Genomic DNA, 9,165 nt, shown 5'->3' on the forward strand with positions numbered 1-9,165 from the left:
TTGATGACCGCAGCCACATTCACAGCCAGAAAATAGCTCTTCGCAGCTGGTTTGTGTCCAACAATTAGTGTTTGTAGGCAAACAAATAGGTTACATGGTCTTGCTACTAGGTAAAGTGATAAGTCAGCTGTAAGCTGTAAGGGGGAAAACATATCATATTGAGCATTTCGCATCTCCAAGATGTTTTATGTATGGCGAACATGTATTGTAAGCTCTCCATGCATGTCCAGTTCATATCTGTATTATTCATAAGGACATTTTGGGTCGTCCATGGCTGATTTATTGCCTCACCAGACAGATGGTTAATCAGTTTCTTGGATAAGCTCTTGGTGGATTGCAGGTGTGTGCTGGATTGGAAACAGCATGGATAAATATTTGATTTACTCTATTTTAAAATGCTAATCTATGCCTGATAGCAGCCTGAAGACATGCAAGTCTTGAGTGAAAAGAATTTCACTCAAGAATAAAATAGAATAAAACTATCCATTTAAGTCTGTATAACAGATAAATAAATGTTAACCACATAACAACACAAGACTCATCCTATTACAGAACCTGATTTCATCAAGTACAACATGTTCCTGGATCAACATCTTCGTTAATGCTGGAACAACATTCCAATCAACCAATCAGAATTACAGTTTACAGTTAATGTCAAGTTAAGACTTATAACCAGGGTTAGGTGCTTCTACATAAGAGTTATTCACCTAACATTTCCCACTGATTTAAGGGATAACTTATGGGTAGGGTTATAGGTTTAGGGGTAGGGATATGGTTAGGATTACATTTTCGGACAGGAACGTTGTTCCAGAATCAACAAAATGACCCAGGAATGCGTCTAACTCTGCAAAACCAGGACATGCCATCCAATCAGGGAAAAACGCTTAGACGGAGTGTCTCTTCTTGTAATTAATAAGCAGAAAGCATCCCGAGTTTGGCTGCCACTGCTCATCTGCACTGTTAGATCACTTCCAGACATATTTCAGTCTGTTTATGTCTCCTTGCCTTTGACTTTCCATCCTCTCTCTCTCTCTCTCTCTCTCTCTCTCTCTCTCTCTCTCTCTCTCTCTCTCTCTCTCTCTCTCTCTCTCTCTCTCTCTCTCTCTCTCTCTCTCTCTCTCTCTCTCTCTCTCTCTCTCTCTCACTCTCTCTCTCTCTTTCTTTCTCACCTGCTTGCTCTTTTGATCCTGTATTTTTGCTATCTTAAACTTCTTTAAAGGCTAAACAAAAAAAAACTGCATGGAAAATGCCATTAAAAACCGATCATGATCATAAATATATATCAAGCACTTTTAAATACGGCATTTGGCCACATCATTTTAAGAGTTTTGTCCTAAATCAATATCTTTCAGTCCTCTCTCTCTCTCTCTCTCTCTTTCTCTCTCTGTGACATTCTCATGTATAAGGCACAGCCTCGAGCGCATAACATCTACTCAGCGTAATAGGCAAAGATTGGAAGGTGGAGGGGCCGGAGAGGAAAGATACTGAGAGTGAAACAGCAAAACACACACACACACACACACACACAGAGGGAGAGAGAGAGAGAGAGAGAGAGAGAGAGAGAGAGAGAGAGAGAGAGAGAGAGAGAGAGAGAGAGAGAGAGAGAGAGAGAGAGAGAGAGAGAGGAAGGAGAGAAAGTGGGAGGAAAAGACTCTAATGACAGCTAGATATTCTGAGGGACTCCTCACTTTTCCAAAAGGTTTGGACACTGAGTGACTTTTTGTGGCTGTTTTCAGGAACTTTTTAAGTCAGTTTGCAGAGAGATGATCTACGGGTCTTTTTTTTTAAATATATACTTTTTGTCATATATTTTAGGCAACTGGACATTGTTATCCATTTTCTGAGTCAAAATTCTTGCAGATCACCAGAGTGGGATATCATCTGACATCAAGTGGACAAAATGAGAGCAGCGTGGAGTGTCTTCTTTCTTCTGTCTGTCTGTTTGGAGCTGGCATTTGGTAAAGTCTGACCCTCGGTTTAAATTTATTTGTAACTCGCTGTAGCTGTGCCCAGTTTCCTGTTTATGTATTGATGCAGCGTGAATGAGGGAGTGTAAGCTTTTCAGTCTTTTTGTTTTGTTTTGTCACAACATAGCATTTAATGGGTGCTCCTACAAAATCCATACACATTGCTAGAAAGAAATCTGTAACTAATAATTATGACAGTTATATTTATATTTACGTATACAGCACTGTTCAAAAGTCTTAGGCATGTTAGTATTTTCACCCCCCCAAAAAAGGTTTTAAGCCAGTTATTTGCATCTTTTGATGTATTGTGTCAGTAGGAAATATCAGTTTACATTTCCAAACATTCATTTAGCCATCATTAATTGTAATAATTGTGCACATCCTTGTACATACAAAAATCTCACTGGATTATTACAATCTGTCAAGGAACGTTTCCTCAAGTAAATTGGAGACGTTGTCACAGTTCTTCTGGATAAAGTCAGTCTCAGTTTTTTCTGTTTCTTCATGTATTCCCAGATGGACTCGATGATGGTGAGATCAGTTCTCCGTGTGGAGCACCGGCTGTTGTCAGACTCCGTGCGCATATAAAAATCTTACTGGATTATTACAATTAATGGCAAAAGGAATGTTTGGAAATGTAAACTGATATTTCCTACTGACACACTACATCAAAAGATATAAATAACTGGCTTTTTTGGCTGAAAATATTAACGTGCCTAAGACTTTTCCACAGTGTGTGTGTGTGTGTGTATATATATATATATATATATATATATATATATAATACAATTATGAATATTATTAATAATAATAAGAATAGTAACAAATAAATTATGTTTTATTAACAAAGTTTGGGAGGAGTTCGAATAATTGATCCAATTATCACATCATTTCAACCAGCTGTCGACAATCAGTAATCAACATGTCTATCCAATCAGCTTGAGTTGCAGACCTATATATACACACTCATTTAACTCACCAATGTTCCTTCAGTTTTCAGACAGTTTTTCAGCATCCCTCCACCACCCCGTCTCCTCACACTCGCCTGGTTACTTCTTAAACCAGCAATACGGGGGGAGTACTCTGGGTTCGGGCCAAATATCCAAACTCGGAGCCCTCTCCTCTGACAGCACGCCAAATATGCATACCATTTATTCTATCTAACTTATTTGTAAGTGTGAACTAGTGAACTGTAGGTTCTCAGTTTAAAAAGAATGTTGGTCTTTATTAAATGCTTTTACATTTGTACTAACATTTAAATCAATCATTTGATACATAGCACTTATTGTGTACATACATATTTTTACAATGTACTTATATTTAACATGCATGTAATTCATTTTTGTAATTACATAATTACACTGTTGACCCATCCCTTACCTTAACCTACCCTTAAACCTAAACATACTTCCAAACCAAAACGTACCCGTATCCCACCTCAGTGTTTTGCAATACAACATCAACACAATAAACATTGTACATAAAATGTATTTATTATGTAAGTAGTTAAAGACACCTAATATAAAGTGTGACCGGAATGCCTGAAATCATATTTATCATATTTGCATAGAATCAGTTTAACACTGTAATTGTCTCAGCAGTAAAAAAAATAAAAAATGTTTTAATCATTTTGGCAGTGTTTTCCATCAGTCCAGCTCGTGCCCATGCGGAGGAAAGACTCCTCCAATCTTTGTTCAGCAACTACAACAAGCTCTCTCGTCCTGTAGCAAACATCTCAGACGTGGTTCTGGTCCACTTTGGCCTGTCCATTGCTCAACTCATTGATGTGGTGAGTCTCAGATACACTCCAGTGCAGCAACATCTTGATTTAACAAAAATGTATGGACATCTGTCATTCAACTATAATGCATGAGGCAGTGAAATATGTCGTAATTTTTTTTTAAATGTGCAAGCATTTTCTTAATGCAGAGTCACCCCCTTTTCTTATTACTCTCTTTCACACGGGTATCCCACTATGCTTCATAATAAACCAGGATGAGAAGAATCAGATGATGACCACAAATGTCTGGGTGAAGCAGGTATGTTTTCATAAAAACAGCACATAATTGGGGATTAATGAGATTTTTAATTGGAACTGGGCTCTTGTTGCTTCACTCTCCACCCCTGTCATACCTGCTGGTTGTGAGCGGTGATGAGCGCACATGTTTCCCTGCAGGAGTGGAACGATTACAAGCTGCGCTGGAACCCAGAGGAGTATGAGAATGTCACCTCCATCAGGATCCCCTCCGAGATCATCTGGAGACCGGATATTGTGCTCTATAACAAGTGTGTAAGGCTTTTAACAATCCGGAATTCAGCCAAATCTATTTCTAAAAATCTATATCTTCAAAACACAGTTAACCTCCCACTGTTCCAGTACTGTAATGTGTTTGTGCTATTCTGTTTGATGGCAAGCTGCAGTTTGGGTAACTGTTAATGGCTCTCAGTTAGCTCTTTTCCTCAGGTTGACGTTGTGGTTCTTATATAGAGGAAATTGGTGCATGATATTTGTAATCTTTAATTCACTAAATGAACACAACACATGCATTAAGCTGTCCTCCATTATAGTGATTCATATGGGTATTGATCATTGGTCCCATATAGCCTGGTTAAAACCAGACCCTTCTCAGTCATAAGTCCATAACTGAGTTAGGGTCTGGGAAAGGTTCATTCACAGCTCACTTCCAAAGGGGCGTCACCAACGGACGTCACTCAAATGCCTCTGGGCGCAATTGGATAGACCTAAAACCAATCAGATTGATCGTGTTCTTGTAAAGCCCTCCTCAACGTTTGTGATTGGTGCCTCGTTTTGGAAAAATTGGATTTGAGCTTGAATGGGCTCTTCGCCAGACTAACTTGCAGAGCAAATCTAAATTTGCCGGAAGTTCATCTGGGTTTTCCCAGGCTACTGTCCCATAAGAGACCAGGTTGAAGACAGTGAAATTACAGACCATTCCTTTCAAGGTGCATTGTGTATTGTCTTTGCAGTAAAATAAACATTAGGTATAAAATGGAGTCATATTAATTATTGATCAGAGATTGAGCATAATCGGTTGCCAGGTTTTAAATTTACTGCTAAAACATACTTTAATGCTAAAAACATTCTTTGTCAATATTCAGATTTCAGATTTCAAACATTTCAGGTAATACAAGGATGTTTTATTTAACTTTCATAAAATTACTAGAATTATTACTTATTACTCAGCTTAATTCACTTTGGCTTTTGTTTACACAAAATTGAAAATTCTGTCATTGATTACTTACCCCTGTGTCGTTCCATAGGAGTGTGATTCCATGGAGAATCAGATAACATATACTGTGTAATGATCAGTCCATTTCACAAGCAAATGGCTCCTAGTGTATGAGCCATTTACTTTAAGGAATCTTTCAAAAAGAAAAAAGATCAGTGTGATTAATTTACTCACTGAATCTGAATCTGCAGTTCCTGAATCAACATCTGCCTCACTTCAAGTTATATCATTACTTTCATTGGTTATCGTGATTTTGCCAAGTAAGATGTCATATTGTTTTTGATCCTGGAACAACATTCCTGTCCAGGAATTAGTCCTAACCCTATACCAACCCCTTAACCTAATCCTACCCATAACTAACCCTACCACCTAACCCTGGTTGCAAGCCTGATCTTGACATAAACTGTAAACTTGTCCCTCAGTTCTGATTGGTTGAATTGAATGTTGTTCCACGATCAACAAAGATGTTGATCCAGGAACATGTTGTACTTGGTGAAATCATGTTTACCACTTTGGTCGATGTCTGTATTGTACTTAAGGTTTGTGAGACTTAAAAGCTTATCATTAATGGTTGATGTGTTGAAGATATTTTAATAATTAATTTTTATAAACAATATTTAAAAAAAAAACATTTTCAGTGACTAAAAACTCCTAACATTAGGATATTTTTTGTCTTTTGAAGCTTGAAGTAAACAATGACACAATTTTTGGTTGTATTTTTTCTTATACATGACCTCTGATTGAACAATTGTATTTTAAGTCAATACTGAAGCATATAAAAATGATAAGTTCTCTACCATTCTCTTGAACCAAGAGATTTGCTCTCTGGGGAATGAAGGTTCTGAGAGTTGCGAGTTTCTCTAAACCCAAGCGTGTCAAAGACGTCACGGGTTATTGATGGCTTGGCTCACACTGACACCTTAAGCTGTCTTTCACATTGCTTCACAGATATTTCATTGCAGGCACTGTCTGACAGAATTGTGTTTGATCTGCAGTGCGGACGGAGACTTTGCCGTGACTCACTTGACTAAAGCCCAGGTGTTTTACAATGGCAGGATAAAATGGAAACCACCTGCCATTTATAAAAGTTCCTGCAGCATCGATGTCACCTTCTTCCCCTTCGACCAGCAAAACTGCAAGATGAAATTCGGCTCTTGGACGTACGATCAGGCCAAGATTGACCTGGTCAGTATGGCCAGTGATGTAGACCAGATGGACTACTGGGAAAGTGGGGAATGGGTCATAATAAACGCCGTTGGCACTTACAACATCAAGAAGTACGAGTGCTGTACGGAAATATACCCAGACATCACCTACTACTTCATCATCAGACGTCTTCCACTGTTCTACACCATCAATCTAATCATCCCCTGCCTTCTTATATCCTGCCTGACTGTGCTGGTCTTCTACCTTCCCTCAGAGTGTGCAGAGAAAATCACGCTGTGTATCTCCGTCCTGCTCTCTTTAACCGTTTTCCTCTTGCTAATCACTGAAATTATCCCCTCAACCTCGCTGGTCATTCCGCTTATTGGGGAGTACCTACTCTTCACCATGATCTTCGTCACTCTCTCCATCATCATCACGGTGTTTGTGCTCAACGTACACCACCGTTCGTCCCGAACGCACAGCATGCCACACTGGGTTCGCCAGCTTTTTCTTCACCTGGTGCCCCGTTACCTGTTCATGAAGCGTCCACCTGCCTCAGGTAAGAGGAACTGTGGGAAACTGATTGAGATGATGCACAAACCAATGGAGGCACAGTCTCTGTTTCTACGGACCAACATTCTGGATATCTCCCCGCAAAGTCCGCTCCATCATTTGGTCACTTCGGTTAACACGTTGGATCAAATTCCGCAGGACTCTTCCCCCAAACCCATGTTTTTCTGCAGTTCTCCCAGCAGCGAGTATTCCATCCTAAAAGAAGAAACTTCCCAAACACCTCAAACGCCAGTCATCGGTTACACGTGTGCATACACAAACAGCATGTTCGCCTCCAGCACATCTTCATTTCCAGATAGTATCATCGGTACTCTGCTGCACACTATCCCGAAGGATGGAGCCGAGTGTACAGACTGTGACATCCAAGGCCACAGCGCTGAGAGTGTCGTCATGGAAGCTAAAGAGAGTGTTCAGGGAGCAGGGAGCTGTCAACACTGTCTTGCTTCTGAGGGGACGAGTCTGCAGAAGCTTGATCACGATGAAGTAGGCAGGTGTATCAGACATAACATGCCCAACGCTCAGATCTTCAGCTCTAGAAGGTACGGCACTACTGACCTGAATGCCGTGGAGCCGATGAGCAATCTGTCGCAGTCGCTTCGCAAAGCCTTAGAAGGAGTTCAGTACATTGCTGACCATCTCAGAGCAGAAGATTCAGACTTTTCTGTAAGTTTTAAAGGAGTGAAAAATGATTTACTCATCCTCATGTCATTCCAAACCCAATTGACGTTTTTTTCTTTCATTGGTGGAAGACAAAACGAAATGTTCATGCTGCTCTTTTCAACACAATAAAAGCAAACGGTGACCAAAGGCTGTAAAGACACAAATATTACATCATAAAAGTAGTTCATGACTGAAGATTGTTTGACAAAAATATGAACATTTAAGTAATTTTTACATTTATCATAAACCTTTTTATATTTATCACTGAAAGTAACTTATTAGTTAGTACACTGTAAAAAATTATATGATCAATAAGTTATGACATGTTTTTGCCTTGCTTTGACTCATCAAAATAGTTAAGCAATTGTCAACTTTTTTATGTTATACAAGATTCAACAGTTTTAAGTCAGTTTAATGTCATTTAAGTTGACATTACTTAAATATCCAATTTGGTTGTACTTCAAAATTTATTTATTTTTACAGTTGAGTGATTTATTGATTTAATTCAAGGTAATTGATTTAATTCTGGTAACGCCTCTTAACAAATCATTTAAAAAATCCAGCTCATAAGAATTTATTCTTGAATTGGAGTAATGCTCACATAGAATGTTTGCGTGCGCACAGGCCGCCAGGACAACTAAATAAAATACCTTTATTTGCAATTATTTCAAGGTATGCAGTCTATGTAACAACACAGACTACAAACCACATTCACAACTCAGGTAAAACAAACCAAAAAAAAGATTTCTTTAGTCATCCGTTGAAGATTGGCGAACATTATTTTGAATTCCTCAGTTTGTGTTTCTCGAAAGAAATAAAGTAATGGGTTTGGAATGACATGAGGTTAAGTAGGTTACGGTTTTATCTTTGGATGAAGTATTCCGGCAAAAATACTGTACAGATGAAAGTAAAAAATAAAAATAAAGAGCTCCAAAAGTAAACAGACTAAAACTGTAAAAAGAAATGTTTACCTGCAATAAGAACTTTAGAGTCCTCTTTAGCAAGAGATTCCCAAGTTCTTCTGAGGCACTTTGAACTGGCTTTTGATATTGGTATTATTATTTTTTTCACTGTTCTGCTATACTACTCAAACCAGAAAAAACTTTGGTCTCACAGGAAAGTAGTCATCCAAAAAATCAATTCTGAGAGGTAAAGACATGAGTGGAAAATATAACATGATATCTGAAACGAATCTTTTTTCCCCCACCAGGTGAGGGAAGACTGGAAATATGTTGCCATGGTGATTGATAGAATATTCCTCTGGATGTTTGTGCTGGTGTGCATTCTGGGGACGGTCGGACTGTTCCTCCCACCGTGGCTGGCTGGAATGATCTAGAACGTCGTGCGGAGTCTTTGATTGGCTCTGAGTGGGTGGGGAATGGCCTTGTCTATCACACTTGACTTCAGTGACCTCATTAAACTTCCGCTGTCATGGAAATTAAGTGATGTTTAATGTCAGTGCTTCTGAGTGCAACAGGAAGTTAGTATTGAGATTCTGTAAATGTAAAGGACTGTTTTGGGTTAAATGGAAGTTAATGAAAAATGAAATTAAATCAAATGAAACTGTG

At 38.8% G+C, this 9,165-nt stretch overlaps 1 protein-coding gene across 1 annotated transcript; it reads left to right on the forward strand.

Moving 5' to 3' along the window:
* The first annotated feature begins 1,694 nt into the window (after positions 1–1,694).
* chrna4b (cholinergic receptor, nicotinic, alpha 4b) lies at positions 1,695–9,165 on the forward strand. Its single transcript, XM_077202883.1, has 6 exons — positions 1,695–1,958; positions 3,605–3,756; positions 3,962–4,006; positions 4,144–4,253; positions 6,214–7,600; positions 8,808–9,165. Exons 1-6 carry the CDS (start codon positions 1,901–1,903, stop codon positions 8,931–8,933), a joined length of 1,878 nt encoding a protein of 625 aa, XP_077058998.1. The 5' UTR covers positions 1,695–1,900; the 3' UTR covers positions 8,934–9,165.

The sequence above is a fragment of the Siphateles boraxobius genome, unplaced genomic scaffold (genome assembly GCF_051911475.1).
Source record: "Siphateles boraxobius isolate OS27281-9 unplaced genomic scaffold, OSU_SipBor_1 5, whole genome shotgun sequence".
NCBI classification, from domain to species: Eukaryota; Metazoa; Chordata; class Actinopteri; order Cypriniformes; family Leuciscidae; genus Siphateles; species Siphateles boraxobius.

Excerpts from the sequence above, each read along its gene's own strand:
- chrna4b (XM_077202883.1), top strand. The coding sequence starts at position 1,901 with ATGAGAGCAGCGTGGAGTGTCTTCTTTCTTCTGTCTGTCTGTTTGGAG. Across the intron at positions 4,007-4,143 it reads CAAATGTCTGGGTGAAGCAG|GAGTGGAACGATTACAAGCT; the intron begins GTATGTTTTCAT and ends GTTTCCCTGCAG. Across the intron at positions 4,254-6,213 it reads GATATTGTGCTCTATAACAA|TGCGGACGGAGACTTTGCCG; the intron begins GTGTGTAAGGCT and ends TTTGATCTGCAG.